Raw genomic sequence first — 25,553 nt, forward strand, 5'->3', positions numbered from 1 at the left:
GCGCTTTTGCTTTCTTTGTTCATATCGTCTCACTTATTCATTCTGTCGGCGCGCCGTCTTGCCATTTATGCCTGTCTGTCTGTCTGTCCGTGGTGTGCACGCGTGCGTGCTGCCTCGTGGCTTACGACACTCATGGCCCTGCGTGTGCCCCCTGTGGAACACTGAAATGTTCCGAGTGCTGTGTGCGAATAGCGACATTGCGGCATGTTTAGACGTCTTAAGGAGGAAACGTGGGTTCCAAAACTAATTTTGTTAATTTTGGTGTGAATTGGGTGATATTCAACAGTATTGTTCAGTTTCTTTTCTCTGCCGATTGCAAACATCTAATTAGATTTTGTATACCTGCATTGGAACAAACGATACCAAGTTTCTAATGCAGACGTTCAGTGGATTTCTTACGGTTTAGAAATTTCGCTTTGTCAAAGGAAAAACATAGTATATGGCGATAATGCCAGCGACTAGCTCTAGCGGGTGATGCTAATTTTATTGTTCTCAGTGCACTTATAATGCGAAAAAAACAGACGTAAACTTGATTGCAAGATTTTTGCTAATGGTCATTTTATAATTAGTAGCAATTAGAACTTAGCAGACAACTTTAGAAATTAATTGCATCACCGGCTAGATCCATTCGATACGAATATATTGATACCACGCATTTTGCTCGTACTTAGAACATACGAAGATGCTCCGTAAGGCAGTGTGCGATGCCGAAAAATGAAACGGAGAAAAACTAATCCGAACTTTCAGTTCACGGTAACTTTTATTGGCCTAGCAATATAGCATCACCATGTAGCATCACCATGTAGCCCAGTTTTTCAGCAACAACTTCATGACATATATGTGGCAACTGTGCAAAAATAACGCTGAAATATTTGTTACAACATCATGCATAGTCGTTTAAAGCAATGCAAGAAAGCTTGCACCACCCACTTCGCATTTCTGTTTTAGATCCTTGTTAAACAGGAGGCACACAAGATGCACCACTGTTAATAAAGTTGCGCAGAGTTCATGGTCACAACAAAACATGTCCTTTGCACAAAGTTATGGCTCTAACAAAATATCTGGATCAAATCTCAGCGGCGGCAGCCGCATTTCGATGGAGGTAAAATGCAAGAAGTTCACGTACTTGTGTTGTGCACGCCAGGTGGTCAAAATTAACCCGGAATCATATGTGGTTCTGGGACGCAAAGTCCCAGAATTCAAAGTGGCAAAATATATATATTTTGCACATTCACACAATTGTGCGTTCAGCACAGGTCACACATTGACCTATAGCAGCCCTGGACTATAGGCAGAGTCTGTTGCTAGCTTGTGCCCTTTTTTTGCAAGCTTGCTTGCCACAGCATTTCTGTTCGTGTGATTACTGGACATGTGAAACCTCCGATGATCCTTTTTAAGGCTTCGCCGCACCATTCGCGCATGCCACAGGTGGAGCACTCCAGCACAAGCTTCACTGATTTACCCGGGGGAGCAGTAGTGTCCGTATAGTAGAGACCGGGCCTGCCCTCCTAGAGCAGTATTTTTCGCTCGTGCCAGGCTTTTCGTATGCTTCTCTCCGTGACTTTTAAAAGGATTTTCTAATGGTCCTTTTTGAGTTAAGTAAACATCCTTCTGCAAAAGCATGTGCGAAAATCGGTAGAAGGGTACCGCGCTGCTAGCGGTATACGTGAGCAAAGCAGGTATACATCCGACGCATATCTTTAGACACAGCGTTATTGTAATCTCAGGTGCCCTTCTGGTGTAGTACTTGTAACAAACCGATCCAATATATATATATATATATATATATATATATAATCGTCACAACGACAGAAGCACCCAGCAACGAAATAAGAGCCCTGCGACTTCCACAACACCAGTCAGAACCTTGCCGAGAGCCCGTACTCCTTGGCGGGGCCCTTTGAAGGCATCAGCGCTTTCGTGCCGCACCCGAGACACAGCGCGAGTCCAAGGAACTCTTGTACGACGGATAAATTCACGATTGCAAATTCAGTTCCGCTGTCGTTGACGTCCTCTTTCGTGTCGACACCCAGCAGCTCGAACTTCCGCTCCATTGCAGACTGTGACGCCAGGCACATTTTCGTGTTACCGGCGATCGCGGCGTGCTCGCTACTTTCTTCGGTCGTGAAGGAAACGGTCTCTACACGATCTGTGCTAACACGCGAGGCGTGGGCGGGCGCAGCGTTGACGCTAGACGTGCCGGTTTGCAGCTCGGAACTCGATCCGGCAGAATCTCCAGGCAGACCAGCAACCGGCAACTCCGGGAGTATGACAGGCCTGTAGCCGCCTTCCGACGCGCATTTCACGGCCGCTTTCGCGAACGCTTGACGCGTATAGCAGCCTTGAGACGACGATCTCCTCCAGCCATTCGGGCAGCGAAATGGACGCCTTGTCAAACGTTGTCGCGAAGCAAGCGGCTGAACAAACGTAGACCAAGGTCGATCCAAATAGGTCGCGAAGCTTCGGTCGAAAAGCGATTCAGAATAAATTATCACCGACATCAGCAATTGGGTGGTATAAGCCGCTATCACTTGCAATGCAATGCAGTTCTTGAAGTGTGCAGAAAGGCGCGCTTGTAAAGTTTACCTGTTACATTGTGCTGCTTTGCTTGTTGACGTTTTTCTGAATTTGGTGACTCGGGTAGCTTCATTGTTTCTTAACCTGTTCAGTCAAAAGTATCGAGGTACACAACCGCCAGATGATCGTTTACTTTCGTTCTTGTCGTGGGACTGCACGGGCCGACTGGCTTGGCGTCCGACGGTAGGACCAGCACTCTACACCTAAAGCGTTCGTCGGCCTCCAAAGAAAGTGTGTTCTGTGCAGGGGTGCGATTTCAACACTCGTACGGCTGGCCTTTACCTCCGTCGCTTTCCGCCCTGAAAGCTCGACACGCTCATCAAGTAGAATGGCGGGGCATTTAAATATACAGCTCAAACGTCAGGCCACCAAAATAAATTTCGCGCCTTCGAGAACAAAATGACGTCACTATTGTGTTTAAAGAATATGGCATCACATTATTTTTTTTTCCGCCGAGAGGATTCCCTCGTCACACAGATGGCGTTAAGCACCATGAACCGCCGATGAGCCGCCATGTTTTGAACGTATGGGCTTCTATAGAAGCTTCGCCACCAGGTATATTTATTTGCCTTGCTTAGACAGCGGCGTGATGAAACCAGAGAGATCAAGAAGCAAACGTAGCGAAATGCGAGAGCGGTCGAGCGCGCGCCAAAGAGCGCCAGACCAATAGGAGCGAGGCACGCGGGGAGTGTGTGCGCTTTGGCCAATCAGCGGCACGGACGCATCCTTCCGAATGACGCGATAGCGTCGGTTTCCCTTCACCAACGGTATTTTGGACCGGCGCAAAATGCGTACAAAGAAAAAAGCTTCTAAACATGCCCAAGATGGCGGCCGCCGGCCACAGCGTTCGCTAATGGCGACGGTGCGAAGTTCCAACATTTTTGGCCAATGTTTGCTAATTTAGCATCCACCCTGGCCCGTATACGCGCGAGTTTTTATTTTCCGATTAAATTTACCTTCTAGATTGCGCGGAGAGATTCTTGAATAGATAAACGTAGCGAAACTGCAGTTTTGTGAAAGTCTACCTTTTTTGCGATATTTTGCTGTCTCAAGACCCGCGTCTCCCCTTACGCGGAAGTTCGGGGCTTCTATCTAATACATGGAAAAGGAGAAATCGCTTTTCTCGGCAACCACTGCACCAAATTCGATTAGATTTGTTGCATTTAAAAGACAGTTAGAATCTAGTAACTCTTGGTAGGAAATTTTTATTGCGATCGTAATTATGCGCACACTCCAGGCACATTTCTGCCATCGCTGTCGCCGTGAGGTTCCGTATGAAGTCGAAGGGCGATACGATCGTCGCCGCGTGCTGTCTGCTGTATGTGCGAGGGTGAGCCGGCGATCGCGGTTCAATCTTGCGCACGGCGAGTCCAACGTGCGCTGTGCTTTCGCGGCTTGGTTCGCGTTTATGCAAGAGGCAACACGAAGGTCACTTCGCTCGCTGCTGCTGCCGCGCTTCCTCACTTCAGCGTTTTGACAGCGAGTTTCCACTTTCATCGAGTGAGATGTGTTCATGTTTGCTTGTGCGTGCGTGATATGGCCGATAAAACTACTATCCTTACTTCGTATAGCTGTTCACTAATTTGTTATAGCCATCGATGCTTCGCCTTTTCGCCGAAACTGCGACTTTCTTTTATTGCGATAACAATTATATGGACATTCCAAGCGCATTTCTGCCCTCGCCGTCGTCGACGCCGTAGCCGTGATGTTCTGTATAAACTGCAAACAACATAACATCGTCGCCGCGCGCCGTACGCTGTATGTGCGAGTGAAAGCTTGCGGCGGCCAGCCGACAATCGTATCTCAATCTTGCGCGCGCGAGGGAGGAATGTGGGACAGAAGCGCGCCGTCTTCTGTCGCGCGCGAGGCACGGGAGGAAGCAAGGGAGGGGGGGGGGGGGTCATTCTAATCCAGCGGCTGCTGCGCATGGCGCGGCCGCGCGGGCGCCGTATATCATGCAAGCGATCTGCGATGTGTACAAAGTGCGTCAGTGCTGGTAGCTTCGTATGCGCTGTGCTTTCGACGCTTAGATCGCGTTGAAGTGCGACGCAGCACGAAGGTCCATGCGCTCGCTGCTGCTGCCGCGCTTCTTTATTCCAGAGTTTTGACAGCGAGTTTCCGCGGTCATCGAGCGAGATGTGTCCATGTTTACCTGTGCGCGCTTGACACCGTGCTTGTTAATTTAGTTAGTAAGCGAAGGTTTGCAAGCTTATACGGCCGATAAAAAAATATCCTTACTTTGTATAGCTGTCTACTAATTTGCTATCACAGTATATGCTTTCGGACGAAACTGCGACTTTATTTAGGCCGTCGACATTTAAGTAGAAATTTTAGTAAATAGGAAATTTTCAGAAACGACACTATCAAGTTTACAACTCGGTACTGAGCAATAAAAATCTACATTGGAATTCTCTAAATTGCATCTAATAGTACCTCTAAACCGGACAAACTTGATTTATTATCAGTGGCTCTCAAATATACCACTAATATGTGAGTAGCACTATTGCAAACCCTTCGTAAAGGTTGTAACAAATGTAAGATATAAATTAATATATGACAGTTGTCCGCTTTTAATGTTCTGACGGATGGCATTGACAGAACTGCGATGTCTGTTCTTGGTGCAGGGTTCCGGATTTGTAAACTTCGTGCTTCTATTTCTTTCAATGTTAGCAACATTCGGCAATATTTGTAAAAATATTAAGGCAGTAAATCAACATTCTGCTTCTAGCTGTCACTAGAATTGAATTTAACGTTTTCTCTCAAGTTCCACAAGATCTATTAAAATCGGACCAGGGGTTATCTCAGAAAAGCATTTCTGCAATTTACGTGTACTTGTAGAGGCGGTGTCGGAGTTCGGGCAGCTTCCTCTTAAGTGATGCGGCAATGTGTATGCACCCTTCGTGTAAGGTTTCCAACCGCTTCCCGAGTGATGAGCAGAGTTGTCGCTTTACTATATCCGGCGGCTTGAAATGGGAAGAGTTGCAAACATGTTTAAATGGCCTTCTCACGGGGCGCTGTCGGAGAGTCTGGTTGTGAAGTTGTGAAGTGGCAGCCAGGGGAGCGTTCTGCTGCAACGAGTTTCAAATTTGTGGTTGATTAATAAGAAGATAGAAGCAGATACAGTGTCGGGACGCCGTAATGCGAGGAGGTGAGCTATCTTCACCGAATGGAAGCATTCTCTTTTGCCTCGAATAAGCAGAATTGTAGAGCATTGGCTCGACCGCATGACGCATATTCCCCCCCTACATGTTCCCACACACACACACACACACAAATAAAAAAGTAGAGCAGTGCTATACGAACTTACATTGCCAACCCCGCCTTCTCTCTTTTTCTGCTGCTATATAGTTTCTGAAACTGCTGCTATAGTGTCGCAATTCATACTATAAGCGGATGTGCTTCAACTGCCGAACACATTCATTTGCGCAATTGCAAGAAGTTAAAATATTTACGTGAATTATCAAACCTTAACCAGCTGTTCATTGATTATCACACATTTACTGACGTCCGCCACCGCTGGTAACAACGCGTTCCCGAAAGAAAGGCATTATCTATACACTGCACAGTTTTAAAAATATCGACTTTCTTCCCCATTTGTTCAGTAGGTGGTACTGTTGTATACCATGACGCGTCTCTTGCTCTCTTAGGTCACTCGCAGTGCGAAGCTTTCTGACGTTTGCGATGCTTGTTCTTTCTCTCGTAGTTGTGCCTGTGCCCCTTTTCGAATGCGGCCTGGAACCACAAGTGCCGAAATACGGTGAGTGCGTCACCAGCCGAGCCGTGGCCTGGGAGTTCTTCGTTTGAGGACAGCCGTTGCAGCTGTTCGACCGTATAGTGGACCAGCGCCTTTTTCGTTTTCATATAATGCTACATACATCGGTGACGCTGGCGGTCAACCTTCTCGCTTGGTGTTGCAGCGAAAGACAACCTATAAGGCGGACAAAAAGAAAAGTCTGCACGTGTTAAGCTGAAAAGCGCTGGCTTTCTGAAGAGGAGTGTGTTCAACTGCGAAGCGCGTCTGAATCAGATACTCTCTTTCCTTTTTTTTAATATATTTTTATTTCATTGCTCGCGTGCAGTTTCCTTTATTAGCCCGTAGTCTAGTACCTTCGCATGTCTCCTGGAGGAGACCCGTGCCACCGTGGCTGTCAGTCACACAGATGGCGCTCGCTTTTTATCCCTGGTTCGACACCCGAGTGGTACATACATCTCAGATCGAGCGGCTGCTGCGCAAGCGCATAGCTCGCACGCAGCTGTGCGGTTGCACGGTCTTGCCGCTGCGAATATGCGCTTGCCGTGTCGGGTGCCCTGTATGCGTACGCGTCGAGTCGCCTGTGATTGTAATACGTCGTTTCAGATAAAGTGCGGACGTACGTATACGTGCGCAGCGTCTTTAGCGGTGGAATTTCAGCGTCAGCCGACGAATCGCGATCGTGGAAGCTAAAGCACCTCGTAGCGTACTACCACGGGTGCCCCGGCGCGCACGTGGCCTTTGCTCAGCAAATCAAGGTTCTGTACTAAAGTAAAAAAAAAAAATGTATTTATTGCGACGCTCAATGCTGCACTTTCAAAGTGTGCTGTCATTTGTGTGTTCGCAGAAGATTGTGTATTAAGACGCATTTTCTTCGGCATCGTATTTACATATCTCAGGTTGCACCAATTTAGACTTTTTCTTAATCGTCTTACCGAAATTACTGCTTCAAACTAATTTGTGCTGCCTTTCAGAGTAAACCGCCCTCTATGCCCAGATTATTATATCTACATGAAAGGGGATGCTACATAGACTATAACGACACGCATAATATAGGATACAGTGCGCGCCGCCTTTGAATCGTCTATAGGTGTCTTCTCTTCCTTCGTTTTTGTATATGCATGCAGACGGATCTTTTTCTTACCTCCGTTTTATCTCATTCTTTCCGAACATGTGAGCTGGCGCACGCTTGGCGCCGCCGCTGATGACTTCTGCCATCTTGTTAAGCCGGAGAGACATTTCCTTCCCTAATATAGTTGTTAGATTCATTTATCTTTCCTGACACGAGCAAATTTAATAACAAGAATCGGAAGAAGGTAAAAAAAAAAAGCGGCAAGGTAGTTACCATCTTTCGACGGGGCCGCATTACCGTAGTTCACGCTAATTGATTCTTATCTGTACGTTTTCGGTTGCTTTATTCGCTCAAGTCGTGCGCCCGCCGCCTTCGTTTTGCTCTTCGGCGATGGATTCAACTTTCCTAGAGACCGCGATAGGCACCTCCGCCCCCCCCCCCCCCCACTTTGTTTTTTTCACTCCACGTTGCTCGGTTCCCTCCATTGTCATATTTTGCTGCCGTCCATGTCGTGTCGCGACGTCAAAACTAGAGTCGGAATGCCTCGTTCAGCAACATCTGGAAAGACGCTCGTTCTCCGACACCGCCGCGACCTTCTTTCTGAAAAAAAAAAAAAAGAACGTGTAGCGAAATTACCGTCTCGGTGGCGAACGAAGTCGTCACATAACATCTATATTTTGTGCTGACTCCGCGGTTAGTCGCGAATGTCGTGATCTTCATTTGAGCGGCGGTTGTGTATGTCTGTCTGTCTGTCTGTCTGTCTGTCTGCGCGGGGAATTTTCCGACGCCTTAATGAATGGCTGCAAGGTAGCGGTGTACGAAGAGCTATGCACCGTACAAGCGAACATCTCGTTAGAGCCACGCTGCACCAAACTAGCGCTTAGGCAAAATCGACGCGAAAAAATAATAAAGAAAGCCTACTCTCTCTTTGTCGAAGCGTAATGACCTCGGCAATTTGAGGAGCCTCTCAAGGAAGAGAGCATGGAAACTTCGCGCACCGCTGAGTGAAAACAGCGGGAACGCCGCAAGGACGTTCCTTGTAGACGGTGGAGACAGACTGCAGGAAAGTTTTGAGTCATCACTATTTGTGGCTTACAAAAAAAAAAAATATATCTAATAACTAGTTTGCGAGGCGAAAGGTCAACCATTGTGTGCAAGTAGACACCGCTTTCACTTCGTAGATGAAATTGTAGAGTGAGTTCGGCTCTTCGCTCTGGGACTCGAGAGATTGGGCGGAATCGGTGTATTGAGAGTGTTACGTTTCGCCTACAACGCGCGGTAATGCCGGCGCGGATACAACGGACGCCGGGGATTTGTTCAAAGCGGCGGACATTTTGGCCCGTTCAACGACGCCGCAACGCCTACCCGCCAAGCGTGTCCAGGCGTGTTTCAGTGCCACGTGTCTTCGTGTGTGCGTGTGTGTGTGTGTGCCCTCGCTTGTCAAAGCGCGGCAGCCGGGGAGCGGAGTTCCCCGAATGAGGGGCCTGGAGGTCTCTCGGCTCAACCGCTCGCGCCGTCGTGGGCCCCTGCTGCGCCGTCCCGTGACCTTCATCCCGTGACCTTCCCTCCTTCCCTTTTGGACCGCGACGCCGAGAGTATAAGAGCAGCTGCCCCCGGACGCCAGGGGAGAGGCTCCGATTTGTACTGTTGAGTTACGTGCTCTCCCGTCTCTCCACTCCGGTCGACCTGACCGGCCGCTCTTTTGCTATGTTAGAATAAACCAGTTGTTCTGTTACCAGTCTTCTCATGCTTTGCCGGGACCTTCGGATGCTTCCAGTGCCCCAGGCCGCCAGGCCAACGCTACCCTTGGGGCTTGCGACCCATTGGCAATAACGGGCGTCAGCACCGAGACCCCAACAACTCGGGCCAGCGGTGCGATTTCAACATCTGGTTGCCAGCGGTGAGATCGCGACAACGGAGGCCAGCAGCGAAGAGATGCGGTTGACTGTATGCTGAGCAGCACAACGACCATCCGGGAGCAGTGCAACGAGCCCTGTGTGACGACTGGTTGCCTGCAGCGGAACGACTGCGCTGAAGTCTTGGCTGCAAGGTTTGGTGAGTGCGGGACTTTCTTCTTCTGAGTTTTGCCAGGCTTTTGTTAGTGTTAGAAACAGAGCTGGTAATTGTGGTTGTCGTTGCTACCGGGTTAGTTTGCGGCAAGACAATAGTAGGCAGTAGAGAAAGCAGCATTCAGAGCAGCCATGGATTTGAAGTCGTTGCGCAAACCGAAATTGTTGGAGCTTGCGAGAGAGTTGGGTCTGGATGTCTCAGACAAACTCAGAAAACCAGAACTGCTAAGGGCTATTCTTGAGTTAGAAGCTGAGGATGACGAGCTGTCGGAATGCCTTGAGACCATTGAGGAGAGGGAGACGGCAAAAAGACAGGAGCGTGAACGAAAAGAACAGAAAGAGAAAGATGAGCGCGAACTTAAAGAACAAAAAGAGAAAGAAAAAGAAGAGCGCGACCGTCAACACGCTTTGGAAATGAAGCGTCTCGAGTTAGAGATGGAACGCGCTCGTAATGGAAGTCAGGCACACGGTGCAGGAGAACGAGTATTGTTCAAAATGACTGACCTGATGCGGCCGTTTAAGCTTGGAGAGGACATTGGTTTGTTCCTGGTTAACTTTGAGCGAACGTGCGAGAAGCAGGGGTTCTCTCGGGAAACGTGGCCACAGCGCTTGCTCACTTTGCTACCCGGCGAGGCGGCCGACGTAGTCGCTCGCTTGGAGAGAGAGGAGGCAGAGGATTTCGAGAAAGTGAAATCGAGTCTGCTAAAGAAGTACAGGCTGTCAGCGGAGGCGTTCCGTCGGAAGTTTCGGGAAAATGAGAAAGGCAGAAGTGAGTCATATACAGAGTTTGCGTACAGGCTTATGTCAAACATGCAGGAGTGGCTCAAAGAAGAGAAAGCGTTTGGTGACCACGAGAAAGTTCTGCAGTGTTTCGGGCTAGAACAGTTTTATAGTCGGTTACCTGAGAACGTGCGGTACTGGGTCTTGGATAGGCCAGACGTTAGTACGGTGGCTAGAGCGGCTGAGTTAGCCGAGGAGTTTGTGACGCGTCGGGCTCGTGGAGCTAAGGACGGTCAAAAGGGTGAATTTGGCTCCAAGTTTGAGAGGCCAAAGTTCACGCCCATGAGAGCAAAGGGGGATACACGTAGTGCGGATGCGAGTGAAAGCAGTCCGACCGAACGTAAGGAGACGGCGGCAACCGAAGCCGAACGCAGAAAGCGGTTCGAGATGAGGCAAGCGCGCGTTTGTTATACGTGCCAGAAGCCGGGTCACTTTTCGGCGCAGTGTCCGACCGAACGTAAGGAGACGGCGGCAGCCGAAGCCGAACGCAGAAAGCGGTTCGAGGCGAGGCAAGCGCGCCTGTGTTATACGTGCCAGAAGCCGGGTCACTTTTCGGCGCAGTGCCCAGAAACAAAACCAAAAGTCGTGTTTTTTTCATTAGGCAGCACTGACGAGAACATGAAGCTTCTCGAGCCTTACATGCGAGACCTCCTCGTGAACGGGAAAGAGTGCCGAGTGCTTCGCGATACCGCAGCTACGATGGATGTCGTTCACCCCTCTTACGTAGAACCCGATATGTTCACGGGCGAGTGCGCATGGATCAAGCAAGCAGTGGAAGCTCATAGCGTGTGTCTGCCGGTAGCAAAAGTGCTTATTGAAGGACCTTTCGGAGCACTTGAGACGGAGGCCGCAGTGTCATCTATGCTGCCCCCCCAGTACCCGTACCTATTTTCGAACAGGTCTGATCACCTCCTGCGCGAGAAGGGGCTTTTGTTTGGTGAGGCTAGCGTTCAGGCCTTAACCAGATCGAAGGTTCGGGAGCTCGCTGCAAAGGCGGTAGTTGCGGGGCCGACGTTGTTGAACGATGAAAAAGGGTCAGAGGCGCAGCAAGCTGGTATTCAGGGCACGCCCGAACGGGATAAAATTGAGCCTGTAGCGTTAAAGGCACCAGATACTGGAGAGGAAATTCCCGATGCGGGAAAGTTAGAAGAGCTTCCGGTCGAGCTTCCGGGACTAGGCTCAGTGACGAACAGGAAAGACACCGATCAAGTCATTAGTGACTTAATAAGTAAAGCATCGCTGTCGCCTGAGCAGAAAACCGAACTACACCAGCTCTTACAAGAGTTTCAAGGTCTGTTCTCTGAGAGGCCTGGTAGGACTTCTGTCCTTACTCATGACATAGAACTTACCTCCCCAGAGCCAGTACGATCCAAGGCGTACCGGGTGTCAACCCGCCAGAGCGATATTATGGAGGCTGAGGTAAAGAAAATGCTACAGCTCGGTGTTATTGAAGCGGGTGAGAGTGATTATACCTCCCCTTTGATTTTAGTTGAGGTACCGGGCAAGGAACCTCGTCCTTGCGTCGACTACCGCAGGCTTAATTCCATCACTAAGGATCAAATTTATCCGATCCCTAACATCGAGGAGCGCCTTGAGAGAGTGAGTAGCGCTCAGTTTATTTCCACCCTAGATCTTGTCAGGGGTTATTGGCAGGTTCCACTTACAGAAGAGGCTAGTAGGTATGCGGCGTTCATTTCACCAATGGGGACATTCCGTCCTAAAGTTTTGAGTTTTGGTTTGAAGAACGCGCCATACTGCTTTTCAAGCCTCATGGATAAAGTGTTGCGGGGACAGCAAGAATTCGCTTTACCGTATCTAGACGACGTAGCGATATTCTCCGCATCCTGGCCGGAACATATGGCGCACTTGCGGGCAGTGCTAACCCGCCTGCGCGATGCGGGCTTGACAGTCAAGGCTCCCAAGTGCCAGTTAGCACAGGCCGAGGTTGTCTACCTCGGACACGTGATTGGTCGGGGTCGTCGCCGCCCCTCTGAAATAAAGGTGGCCGCTGTGCGAGACTTCCCGCAACCGCGTACGAAGACCGATATTCGGTCGTTCTTAGGTGTCGCCGGCTACTATCAGAGGTACATCCCCAGGTACTCTGATATCGCGGCTCCCTTGACGGATGCTCTAAGAAAGACAGAGCCGCAAACAGTCGTCTGGGATGAGACGAAGGAAAGAGCTTTTAGCGCCCTAAAGAGCGCCCTAACAAGCCAGCCTGTGCTACGATCGCCCGACTACACAAAAGGGTTCGTTGTTCAGTGTGATGCTAGTGAGCGAGGCATGGGCGTTGTACTGTGCCAACGGGAAAATGGAGAAGTAGAACACCCCGTCCTGTATGCTAGTCGTAAGCTGACGAGTCGTGAGCAGGCGTATAGCGCCACCGAGAAAGAGTGTGCGTGTATCGTGTGGGCCGTTCAGAAATTGTCATGTTACCTAGCTGGCTCGAGGTTTATCATTGAAACGGATCACTGCCCTCTCCAATGGCTGCAGACCATCTCTCCCAAAAATGGCCGCCTCCTGCGCTGGAGCCTCGCTTTGCAACAATATTCCTTTGAGGTGCGTTACAAAAAGGGGAGTCTCAACGGTAACGCCGATGGCTTAAGTCGAAGCCCCTAACGTGAGAATCAGCCTCAAAATTGCTTGTTACTGACGTTTTTCTTCCTGAGGCAGGATTTTTAACTTATTGCTTTTGTATAGTGTTTCAAAGTGATGATGTGCTTTCTAGTGCAATTTTCCGATTTGTGGACGCGTTCTGAGTGCTGCTAAACTACTGTAAGGAACTAGGCAGCAGTATAAAAGGGGAAAGAGCCTGGCAGGGCTTAGTGAGGGTTGTGCCGTGCTTGCTGACTGAGCGGTTGACTTTCGGCGTAGTTCTAACGCTTGCCGGAAACGAGAACAAAATGTCAACTCTCCCGAAGTCACTTTGCAGTGTCCTGTGTGCACCTGAACGTGAGAACGAGGCCTTCTCTGTGCACGGCGCTCAAGAAACGCCAAAGGACGCCCGACTTCGGTTATGGGCATCATCGAGCGACATCCCTCCGGACAGCGGATGCAGTCCCCTGACCATCGGGATCTCCTTCCCCCGGCGGGGCGGTCTGTTACGTTTCGCCTACAACGCGCGGTAATGCCGGCGCGGATACAACGGACGCCGGGGATTTGTTCAAAGCGGCGGACATTTTGGCCCGTTCAACGACGCCGCAACGCCTACCCGCCAAGCGTGTCCAGGCGTGTTTCAGTGCCACGTGTCTTCGTGTGTGCGTGTGTGTGTGTGTGCCCTCGCTTGTCAAAGCGCGGCAGCCGGGGAGCGGAGTTCCCCGAATGAGGGGCCTGGAGGTCTCTCGGCTCAACCGCTCGCGCCGTCGTGGGCCCCTGCTGCGCCGTCCCGTGACCTTCATCCCGTGACCTTCCCTCCTTCCCTTTTGGACCGCGACGCCGAGAGTATAAGAGCAGCTGCCCCCGGACGCCAGGGGAGAGGCTCCGATTTGTACTGTTGAGTTACGTGCTCTCCCGTCTCTCCACTCCGGTCGACCTGACCGGCCGCTCTTTTGCTATGTTAGAATAAACCAGTTGTTCTGTTACCAGTCTTCTCATGCTTTGCCGGGACCTTCGGATGCTTCCAGTGCCCCAGGCCGCCAGGCCAACGCTACCCTTGGGGCTTGCGACCCATTGGCAATAACGGGCGTCAGCACCGAGACCCCAACAACTCGGGCCAGCGGTGCGATTCCAACAAGAGACGTTGATTGGAAGTCCAATTTTTTTAGATGTAAATACATTTGGAAAAGAACCGCGGAGTTGCTTTTGGTTTGATGAAGTGTCTTAGCCTTTTATTCCTCGCTTCATTTTTTTCCTTCGTGCGGCCGGGGGTGGGTCGATAGTATAAAGAGATAATGGAACTATAGCCGAGACATCTCTTAGGCGTATGGGAGTGAATGAATAAATTGTGGAGCGAGTGAAAGCATGCCAACGAAAGTGAGAAAGCTTTATGTCGAAAGGAATTCGATGACATTAAAAAGCACCGGTACTTGAAGCTGCAGAAGAGAGTATATACGAATGAATGCCGTATGCGGTGACGTTGTACAGCCGACGCCGAAAAAAATAGCCCTAAAACCGTTGACAGTCACTTTAGCATACGCTAAAGAGGATGAAGGCGAGAGCCTGCGTGCTCACGAGACATCCATTAAATCACTTTGACATTCTCATTCGAATGCGTTGTTGCTTCATATTGTTTTCTCTTTACTTGTTTTTCCCTTTTCTTTTCGGTCACCCAGACACCGCCACTGACTCTGCTTGGTTAATGGCACGTTAGAACGGTCGTGGGAAGTCTATGAAGACCATTAAGACACACATAAGCCGGTTCAATTAATTCATTTTTCTTTATTTTAACACTTCAATCGATGAGGGTGGCTACATGGGCTTGTATACATGCGTATGGTGCCTTCTACTTGCAGCGCAGGCAGTATAAGAGGGACACGGGGAGGAAGCACACAGCGCTAACTTTCAACAACATATTTATTTCCAGTTCTCGCAGGCCTACTTATACTCCTCAAAACGTCACAAGAACGTGTACGTTGCTTGGCAAATGCGAACAAAACTGCGAAAACCACTCGCAGCCGCTTTCTGTGGCCACACTGAGTATTTATAAGGGCCTCCATTCAACGCGAACACAGATAATCGAGCTCTTTTTGTTGATGACGAAATTGATTGCTTACTGGCGCATGCGCTTGAATTTTGGTGCCATAACTCCGGACGGTCATCGGATTTTAGAGCGAACTGTACGCCTCGAGGTGAAACTCCCAAGGTCAATCTCGGTGCGCATTTGACCTTCAGCTGCCGGTGCGCAATGCGAAGCTGTGATGTCACGTCACGTGATCCACTGCGGAGAGGCGTCGCAGCTGCGCTCGCTCGAGCCCCGCCGCTGTGTGCCACGTGACTAGGCGAGCGTTCGACAGCTGCTTCGCCGGCGCTTGGACGCTGTCTCGCCATGGATGAAGCGCGCGCCGGTGCGAGCGCGTCAACTCTTCGCCGCAGGCGCCAGACTGAGTTTGAACATTACGGTAACCCAAGTTCTAACTGCAAGTAACTACTTTACAGACCATAAATCAGTCTTTACCGCATATTCAAGTCACAGCAAGGCAGTGATAAAGCCTTTGATGTGCAATAAAACCCTGCCTAACCATGCTTAACAGAGCTTTCGCTCGCATAACTAGGTTCATACTATGTTGAACCCCAACCACTTTTTTCGACCTATGAGCCATATATGGTTTTCGCCTTAATATTCGGCCCGTAATTAAACCCTTGACGTGCTTTCATTTCATTGCCTAGTGATAGGTATAGGTCCATACTTTTCGGGATTGTCTGAGAGAGGTCGTTCGCTCTGGATATCCCGAAGCTGCACGGCGTACCCCTTCGTGTTTTTTTTTCTTTTTTTTTTTTGGGGGGGGGGGGGAGTTCGTTCCGGAGTAAGAAAAAGAATCGTAATGTTCCGGTTCAGTTCCGGTGCGAGTATAAGAACGTTTTTTTGCGATAGCAATTATATGGACACTCCAGGCACATTTCTGCCGTCGTTGTGATATTCCGTATCAAGTCCAAGGGCGACAACATCGTCCCCGCCCACCGTATGCTGTATATGCGAAGGAAAGCGTGCGAGAGTGAGCCGACGATGGCGACTCACCCTCGCAAGCGCGCCGTCTTCCGTTGCACGCAAACACCTGGGGGAGGGGGAACGGTTCTACAACGGCGGCTGCTGCGTCATAGAGTTTCTCACTACATTACCTAGAGGGAAATCTGGCGCTGCTGCGCTGTGGTATGCATGGGAATGCCGGTATGTTGTGGATTCGGATTGGCATCGTTCTCGTAGAGACAGGACACCTTGATTTGGTTTGGTTTGGAGCCTGTAGATATAGTACAAACCACTACGGGGGATTGGCCATGAATCGGGCGGCAGTGGGTTCAAAAAGAATCAATGCCTAAATAGGATTTTTTGAAGACGCGCTTGGCAAGTACCGTTCCGTCTGTCACAATGATTCATTTTCTATTAAAACAGCACGTGAAAAGGCGTTTTAGGTTTATTATTACGCGAAAACATGTTTTGTTTAACTATCATAACTTGTTATTGCGTGTACGACTATATGTTACGTAAAATGTATCAGCGGGCCGCTAAAGTTGGAAGACAGACGACAAGGTTCGCGCTCGCTTTGAAACAGTTTGTCGTCTGTTCTTGCTTTTCTTCGCTTGGTCATGCATCGTGGGTGAGTAAAGATGTAATATGCGTGAATGGAATCATTTTATGAAGATTTTACTTTGAGAACGCGTTATTTGCGTAGCCATATCCACGTTTTAGACGAAGCCTCTTACAACACCAGCCAACACGAGCCTCGCAGACACATATACCGTCATTCCCATGACGGCACGGTGACCCCTTAAGAAACTCCCATAGACGGTGGCGCCAGATTACCCTCTAGGTGTTATAGTGAGAAACTCTATGTGCTGCGTATGGCGCGACCGCGCCGGCCCTATCTTGAAAGCAATCTGCGATGGGGGACAGTCCAGGCGCACCGGCGGCCGATAGCTTCGTACGAGTGCGTTGTGTTCTCGCGGCTTAGTACGCGTTGAAGGTAGAGAGAACACGAAGGCCAATTCGCTCGCTCGTGCTGCCGCGTTTCCTCGCCCCAGCGTTTTGACAGCGAGTTTCATCAGTCATCAAGTTAGATGTGTTCATGTTTGCGTGTGTGCGCGTGACGCCATACTTGTTAATTTAGTTAGTAATAGAATGTTTACGAGTTTACGCGGCCGATAAAACTACTATCCTTACTTCGTATATATGTTGACTGATTTGCTATCGCAATCGCTGCTTCGCCTTTCGGGCGAAACTGAGACTTATTATTTAGTTTTTGGTTTAGTTTCGATCTGATAGCCTGATTGGCCAAGAATGGTCTCGTAGGTACCTAGCGCACCAAGAATTGGTAGACCAAATATAAAAGCAAAATTAAATCAAGGAAGCCGCCGAATATATGTCATGCACTATTCCTTTTAGAGATCTGTGTGTTTGAGAAATATCTATGAGCGCACGTCATTTGTACTGGTTTTATGTCGCGATTTATCTATTTTATGTTGTGTCGAACAGATATTGGCTCAGTACTGTTTGCTGGGTTGATTCCATGCTACATGATTCCATGCTACATGCGGGTTGCTGTATCCTACTCTGTCAGACAGCACGGAAGGACGCGAAATCCCAGATATGAGTGAAGAACGCGTCGCTTTAAATAAAAAAAAAAGGGGGGGGGCAACAGAAAATGGTTGCATGCATGTTACATATTGGATTAGCACGCTATACGTAAAACGGTGAGGTGTGCAGGTACTACTGTATTTACTCGTGTAAGGCCCACGCTCGTGTAAGGCCCACCTGCCTTTAAGGCCCGCAGCCCCAATTTGGAGGGCGAAAATTTGGGGGAGAAAAAAAACGTTTCACCAAGCGTCACGCGCGGACTCGCGTGCGCAAGCCACTTCAAGATATGGCACTAGTCCGTGTCCGAAAAATCGGTCGGCGACTTTAAATAGTCGCATAGTCGGCCACCAGTGGTTGCATTTATTTGCATAGCAGCCTGAGCGCAGTTTGAGGCTGCAGTGAGTATACGCAAAGCCTAGGCCTCTTGTAAGGCCCACACCTTGTAAAAAATAAAAATGTGCGAGTCTTACACGACTAAATACGATATTTCACAGTAGCGACTTTCGCGAAATAAGTCTGCGAAACTCCGCAAGATGGAATAATTTTCGTGAAAAAGGGAAAAAAAAGTCATCCGCCAGAGAGAATCTCAAGGAGGTATACAAGGGAAACCCCTTTGTAGCTTCTTGTTGCCATCGGGGGGATGACGATTGTCCCCTTTCACGTAGCGATCCTTGCAGCACCGTCGTCACGTCATTACCCACCGCGGTAGCTCAGTGGCCGTGACGTGGCGCTGTTAAGCCCGAGGTCACAGATACAATACCGGCCGCGGCGGCCGCATTTCTATGAGGGCGTAATCCAAAACTGCTCGTGTATTTAGATTTACGTGCACGTTAAACAGACCCAGGTGGTCAGAATTATTCCAGAGTCCCCCCTACTACGGCGTGCCTCGGAAGATTGTGACTTTCGCACGTAAAATTCCGGATTTTCTTTTTTCCCTTCGGAACACACAACCGCAGTACTGGACAATGCAGGGACAAGAAAGTTGCCGTTGAATCTCAGCTCGGCCCGATCCCTGCCGACCGCCAACAGAGCCCATCAAGTACCCTTGAGAGCATCGTGTGATAACATTTTACGAGTATTTTCTTTTTCGAAAAAGCTGTCCTGGGCCAGTCGACGTATATATATTTGTGAATCATCATCATCAGCCTGGTTACGCCCACTGCACGACAAAGGCCTCTCCCATACTTCTCCAACAACCCCGGTCTTGTACTAATTGTGGCCATGTCGTCCCTGCAAACTTCTTAATCTCATCCACCCACCTAACTTTCTGCCGCCCCCTGCTACGCTTCCCTTCCCTTGGAATCCTGTCCGTAACCCTTAATGACCATCGGTTATCTTCCCTCCTCATTACATGTCCTGCCCATGCCTATTTATCTTTCTTGATTTCAACTAAGATGTCATTAACTCTCGTTTGTTCCCTCACCCAATCTGCTCTTTTCTTATCCCTTAACGTTACACCCATCATTCTTCTTTCCATAGCTCGTTGCGTCGTCCTCAATTTAAGTAGAACCCTTTTCGTAAGCCTCCAGGTTTCTGCCCCGTAGGTGAGTACTGGTACGGCACAGCTGTTATACACTTTTCTCTTGAGGGATAATGGCAACCTGCTTTTCATGATCTGAGAATGCCTGCCAAACGCATCCCAGCCCATTCTTATTCTTCTGATTATTTCCGTCTCATGATGCGGATCCGCCGTCACTACCTGCCCTAAGCAGATGTATTCCCTTACCACTTCCAATGCTTCGCTACCTATTGTAAATTGCTGTTCTCTTCCGAGACTGTTAAACATTACTTTAGTTTTCTGCAGATTAATTTTTAAACCCACTCTTCTGCTTTGCCTCTCCAGGTCACTGAGCATGCATTGCAATTGGTCCCCTGAGTTACAAAGCAAGGCAATATCATCAGCGAATCGCAAGTTACTAAGGTATTCTCCATTAACTTTTATCCCCAATTCTTCCCAATCCACGTCTCTGAATACCTCCTGTAAAAACGCTGTGAATAGCATTGGAGAGATCGTATCTCCCTGCCGGACGCCTTTCATTATTGGGATTTTGTTGTTTTCTTTATGGAGGACTACGGTGGCTGTGGAACCGCTATAGATATCTTTCAGTATTTTTACATACGGCTCGTCTACACCCTGATTCCGTAATGCCTCCATGACTGCTGATGTTTCGACAGAATCAAACGCTTTCTCGTAATCAATGAAAGCTATATATAAGGGTCGGTTATATTCCGCACATTTCTCTATCGCCTGATTTATAGTGTGAATATGGTCTACTGTTGAGTAGCCTTTACGGAATCCTGCCTGGTCCTTTGCTTGACAGAAGTCTAAGGTGTTCCTGATTCTATTTGCGATTACCTTAGTAAATAGTTTGTAGGCAACTGACAGTAAGCTGATCGGTCTATAATTTTTCAAGTCTTTGGCGTCCCCTTATGGATTAGGATTATGTTAGCGTTCTTCCAAGATTCCGGTACGCTCGAGGTCATGAGGCATTGCGTATACAGGGTGGCCAGTTTCTCTAGAACAATCTCCCCACCATCCTTCAACAAATCTGCTGTTACCTGATCCTCCCCAGTGGCCTAGCTTCCCCCTTTGCATAGCTCCCAAGGCTTTCTTTACTTCTTCCGGCGTTTCCTGTTGGATTTCAAGTTCCTCTAGGCTATTCTCTCTTCCACTATCGTCGTGGGTGCCACTGGTACTGTACAAATCTCTATAGTACTGCTCAGCAACTTGAACTATCTCATCCATATTAGTAGTGATATTGCCGGCTTTGTCTCTTAACGCATACATCTGATTCTTGCCAATTCCTAGTTTCTTCTTCAGTGCTTTTAGGCTTCCTCCGTTCCTGAGAGCATGTTCAATTCTATCCATATTATACTTCCTTATGTCAGCTGTCTTACGCTTGTTGATTAACTTAGAAAGTTCTGCCAGTTCTGTTCTTGCTGTAGGGTTAGAGGCTTTCATACATTGGCGTTTCTTGATAAGATCTTTCGTCTCCTGCGATAGCTTACTGGTATCCTGTCTAACGGAGTTACCACCGACTTCTATTGCGCACTCCTTAATGATGCCCACAAGATTACCGTTCGTTGCTTCAACACTAAGGTCCTCTTCCTGAGTTAAAGCCGAATACCTGTTCTGTAGCTTGATCTGGAATTCCTCTATTTTCCCTCTTACCGCTAACTCATTGATCGGCTTCTTATGTACCAGTTTCTTCCGTTCCCTCCTCAGGTCTAGGCTAAGTCGAGTTCTTACCGTCACTGCAGCGAACCTTGCTAAGTTGTGAATGTGGTTGCGCAAATCCAACGGCCGCGCGATCAGTGCTCTCTATCGCGAGCAAAGTATGAACGATAACGGTAGCCGTGGGAGGAAAAAAAAGAGCGTCTTTTGTTGTCCGGGTACTTTCTCGCGTTAAAATTGAAGCCCCCCAAAAATACAGCGCGCCATTCAGGGCGCACGCTCGATGTATTTCTGTCTGGAGTAATTTGCATTTCTGGGTAGTTCTAGAGTTTCAAAAGGGTAGAAACTTGGCCCGGTTGGTGTAGGATATATAGTGCAAATTCTGGAAGACCAGAATTTGAATTACCTGAAGCGGAGGCACCCTGACAGTGTCGATAGGAGAAGCATTGTAGTACCTGTACGTATATATAGGTGTCACATAATCTAAAGCAAGTAGTTGCTAAGGCAGGAGTCACGCTTTCTTTTTTAGCGTTCCTATGAAGATTGGCTAGCTACGGAAAAAAAGAAAGCGACACTATAATGTGCGAGAAAAGCCAGTAAAGTGCACAACAAAGTTTACTTGATTCCTGTATCCTGCGGCCAATATTACGTGGGCCGGACGGGCCGGGCCACCCGTTGTATAAACTACCCGTCTGAGGCAACACGCAAATTCCTTCAACGATACGATAGGTAGCAATCTCGCCGTACATTGTAGCAAGTGCAAGTGTCGTGCACATTTCGATAGGTGTCAGATTGTGCGAAATCACCGTGAGCAGAGCGCCCGGGAAACATTTGCAGCCGTTTTAACACACGCCCACGCACGCACGCACGCACGCACGCGCGCGCGCGCGCACACACACACACACGCACACACACACACACACGCACACGACATCTGTGTGACAAAAAAGATGTATATTGCATCTATATCGAGATAGGTCTGATCTTTGTTCGCGACTCCGTTTGTTCCTTTCATTGTTGTTTGTGCAAAGTTCAAAGCAAGGAGCATTATACTGTTGCAGTTGCTAGCCAGCGCGATGTGTGTGACGTTCTTCTGTGTGTACCGCATTTACTCGAATCTAATGCACCCTTCTTTTCCGATAAAAACGGGTCCAGAAATTGCATGCGCGTTAGAATCGTGCACGACCCTGAATCTGCGTTGCCGTATCGCCATCGGCATTTCAAAATGGCCGCCTCGTACGCGTTTCGAGCCTAGCTGCCATCGGAGACTCTACGGCCGTAGGTTCCTCCAAGTGCGTGGGCTTAGGTTAGTCCACCGTCCGTCTTCCCGTTTGCTGCGTTTGCTCTGTCGGCATGGAAGTGCCGACTGCGAAGACACGATCAGTTCATCGCGATGCCGCAATTGAAAGGAAAGTGATCACGCGTGCTGAGACGGACGGAAACCGGGCCGCATCACGGTCGTTCGGAGTTCCCGAAACTTGCGTGCGGCACTGGTGCAAATAGGTAGGCCTTCTACTGCGGCCGCTGCGCGGCCCCTATCTTGAAGGCGATCTGCGATGAAGACACGAGTCTACGCATCTAAGCGCACCGCGCTGTGTTCTTGTCGCTTATAGTTCGTGTTGAAGCGAGAGGCCGCGCACAATGGCCAATTCGCTCGCTCCTGCTACCGCACTTCCTCTCTCCAGCATTTTGATAAAGAGTTTCTGTGGCCATTCAGTGAGACGTGTTCATGTTTGCTTGTGCGCGCGTGACACCATGCTCGTTAATTTAGTTGGTAAGTGAACGTTTAAAAGCTTATTATGCTGCCGATGAAACTGCTATGCTTACTTTTCCTATATAGCTGTCTACTAATTTGCTATCGCAATCGATGCTTCGCCTTTCGAGCGAAATTGCCACTTTTTTTATTTATCGCAACTTTAATGCATTGGGAATAAATCGTTGTTTTCCCAAGTGAGAGAAAGTTGTATTTCTGTATGAAACAATGAGGTGTGCGGTAAAGGACATTTATTTTTTGAGGTCACGGCAAACGGGTGCACGTTACAATCGAGGGTGTTCTTCTCTACACCCCCCTCCCCCCCCCCCCCCCCCCCCACGCACACACACACTTTTTTTTTTTTGGTCACGGAAAACGGGTGCGCGTTACAACCGAGGGCGCGTTAGAATCGAGTAAATGCGGTATTCGGTCTAAGCGCGGCTTTTCCAGAACCTGGAAGTAGTTGCAGACTTTCTTCGTTCGGTTTTATGTAGCTTCAAACGTATACGCGCTGCTTCGGCGCTTACAGCGAGCTCGAGCGTGCAGTGCGCGTCTGGTGCGCGCCCATTTATTCGCATATCCTGTTACACGTGCTTCCGCCACTCGCGTCGCGCTCTTCATCGCTTGTGCCTTGCCGCTCGCGGTTCTTCGCTTGCTTGCTGCAGGGAGGCGTGTTGAAAGGCCCCGTACGTACGCTATTTGCATTCGCTCGCGATCGAGCAAGGTTAAAACGCGCTCTTGCGAGAGGCACGTCAGCAGGTCGTGCGCGGTATGTGCAACTTTCGGGGGAGCGCGCTGTCGCAAGAAGAATGCGACGCGGACAGTGTGTGTGTGTGTAACTACGTACTCTGGCGCTGCTGCGTTGAAGGACGTGGAACACGCCTTTGCAGACGGGTCGAGAGCAGACGACAAAACATGGAAGTGGCAGAGAGAGATGAAGTGAAAAAAATTAAGGAAATGAAACCTAAGAAGAAACAAAACGCAGCTCTAAATGTCAGAGGCACCCACTTAAACATGTGTTTGTTCTATTCGGGCAAAGCGAGCCAAAGAAAGGTGCACAAAGAGCGCTAAAAACAAACCGAACTGTGTCTGCCTTAGCTCGCGGTCTCTGCTTGTTTTCCCATTGCAGCGTTTTCTTTTTGTTCTCCTTCCGTCTCGTCAGGGAAGTTAGCGCGGAGTATGCTAGCGCCGACGGCTTTTGCATGGCCGCACCGATCAAGGATGCGTGCATGCATGCGCTAGCCGGTTGGAAAAACAACGCTGCACTCGGGGACGGCTGCAGCGGCAGTGTGCAAATTGATGGATCGCGGGTATCGGCAACTGCCGTCTGCACACGCCAGCGAGGACGGCTAACCCGCCCGGCTGCAGTATAGCGCTTTCCCTCGTGCCACTGCTTGTGCTTTTTGCTTGGTCTTGATGACGTTCGGCGTCTGGTGAACGAGTGCTCCCGCACTTGTGGAGGAACGAGAGAGCCGGGGCCGCTGCCTGTCTGTGTTGGCTCAGGCGGGCCTGTATTCTTTACTTCCCCACGGCTGTTGACCTCTGTTGATCGCGTGCTTAATCGTTGCTGCTGCAGTTTTTTCGTTTATACGAGCTCTGCTGTGCCAATGAGCCGCAGATCTTTCGCATCACGAAACCATTGGGGCTGACATTCGTCGCTGTACGTCGCCGCCGCTGAGTTTTCTCTCTCTTTGCGTGTAGGTTAATTTATGCTGTCGTCAACTTTTAGGAGTCTGCGCGGTGTCGCAGATTTTCTAATCCTTGTCCGATTTCATTTTCTTCGGCGGATGGCTTCAAGCTTGAAAAGGCGTTTACGAATCACCTGGATATTCTGTATCTATGTAACTTGAAGAAAGTGCGTTAACGAATTGTTTGTCTCCGCAAAGGCAGGAGTACGTACAGGAGAGAACTGTACGTACTAAGGGTAGTAGTTTTATCCGCTGTATCAACATCATCAGCGTATTCCAACTGGAAGTTTACCATTATCATTGAAAAGGAAGGTGTACAATCAGTGCATTTTACCGGTGATGACATATGGGGCAGAAATTTGGAAACTGACAAAGAAGCTTGAGAACAAGTTCAAGACCGCGCAAAGAGCGATAGAACGAAAAATGCTAGGCATAGCGTTAAGGGACAGAAAGCGAGCGGTTTGGATCAGAGAGAAAAACGGAGCGGGGGGCAGGTCATGTAATGCGCAGGTTATATAACCAGTGGACCATTAGGGTTACATAATGGGTGCCCGGAGAAGGGAAGCGCAGTCGAGGACGGTAGAAGACTAGGTGGGGCGAGGAAATTAGGAAATTCGCGGGCGCTAGTTGGAATCGGTTAGTCGCAAGACAGGGGTAATTGGAGATCGCAGGAAGAGGCCTTCGTCCTGCAGTGGACATAATATAGGATGATGATAAAGAAGTGCACGAGAACACAGCGCACACGAGGCCATCAGCTATATCGGGTAGGCTAGCCTTCGAACCCATCTGCAGATTACATCCAAGATAGGGCGCGCTCGGCCGCGCAATGCGCAGCCGGAGTAGAAGCGGAGACGCGCGCTACCCTGCCCCCCTTGACCTCCCCCCACTCCACGTCTCCCCACTCCCCCCTTGCGCGCGCAAAAATTCGGCGTGCATGCGCCGACCTCCTGCCTTGTGCGCGTAATTTGACGCCGCCGCACCAAGTCACCAACCATCCTTCCCCTCTCACCCTCGCATGCTTTCCCTCGCACTTAAGCATGCGGCATGCAGCAAGCATCTTATCGCCCTTGGACTTTATACGGAACCTCACAGCGACGCCGATGGCGGAAGTAATTGCTATCGTAAAATACAGTGTTCTGCTGTTCGCCTCTGCAACGGTAGTTGCGCACTGTCTGCATTGCATTGGATGTGTGCCGGGTCAGTGACCACCGTGAAAAAAGCGCGTATGATTGTGCGATCAGCTTACGTATATCGCTATATTACTATTTCTTTAGTCCAACTTCGAAACAGCTCTAATCGGGACATGCAGAAAAGCGACAGAAGACAGCGCTGACTATCGGGTATAAGGTTTTATTGAATGTAACAGAATGCAAAAGGAGGCTTTAATTTGGGGAACCCACAGATGCAAAGGACAATTTGCTGCAGCCATCAAGGTCATGACACATCTAGAAATTGTATTC

General features: G+C 49.3%; 1 protein-coding gene across 1 annotated transcript in view; it reads left to right on the forward strand.

Moving 5' to 3' along the window:
* MCU (mitochondrial calcium uniporter) overlaps nt 1-25,553 on the forward strand; it is a 323,985-nt gene that overhangs the window by 183,830 nt on the left and 114,602 nt on the right. The window contains exon 2 of the mRNA XM_050166907.2: nt 6,281-6,334. Coding sequence (XP_050022864.1) covers nt 6,281-6,334 — 54 coding nt within the window. The remainder of the gene's footprint in view (nt 1-6,280; nt 6,335-25,553) is intronic.

This window comes from Dermacentor andersoni, chromosome 1 (genome assembly GCF_023375885.2).
Source record: "Dermacentor andersoni chromosome 1, qqDerAnde1_hic_scaffold, whole genome shotgun sequence".
NCBI lineage: Eukaryota > Metazoa > Arthropoda > Arachnida > Ixodida > Ixodidae > Dermacentor > Dermacentor andersoni.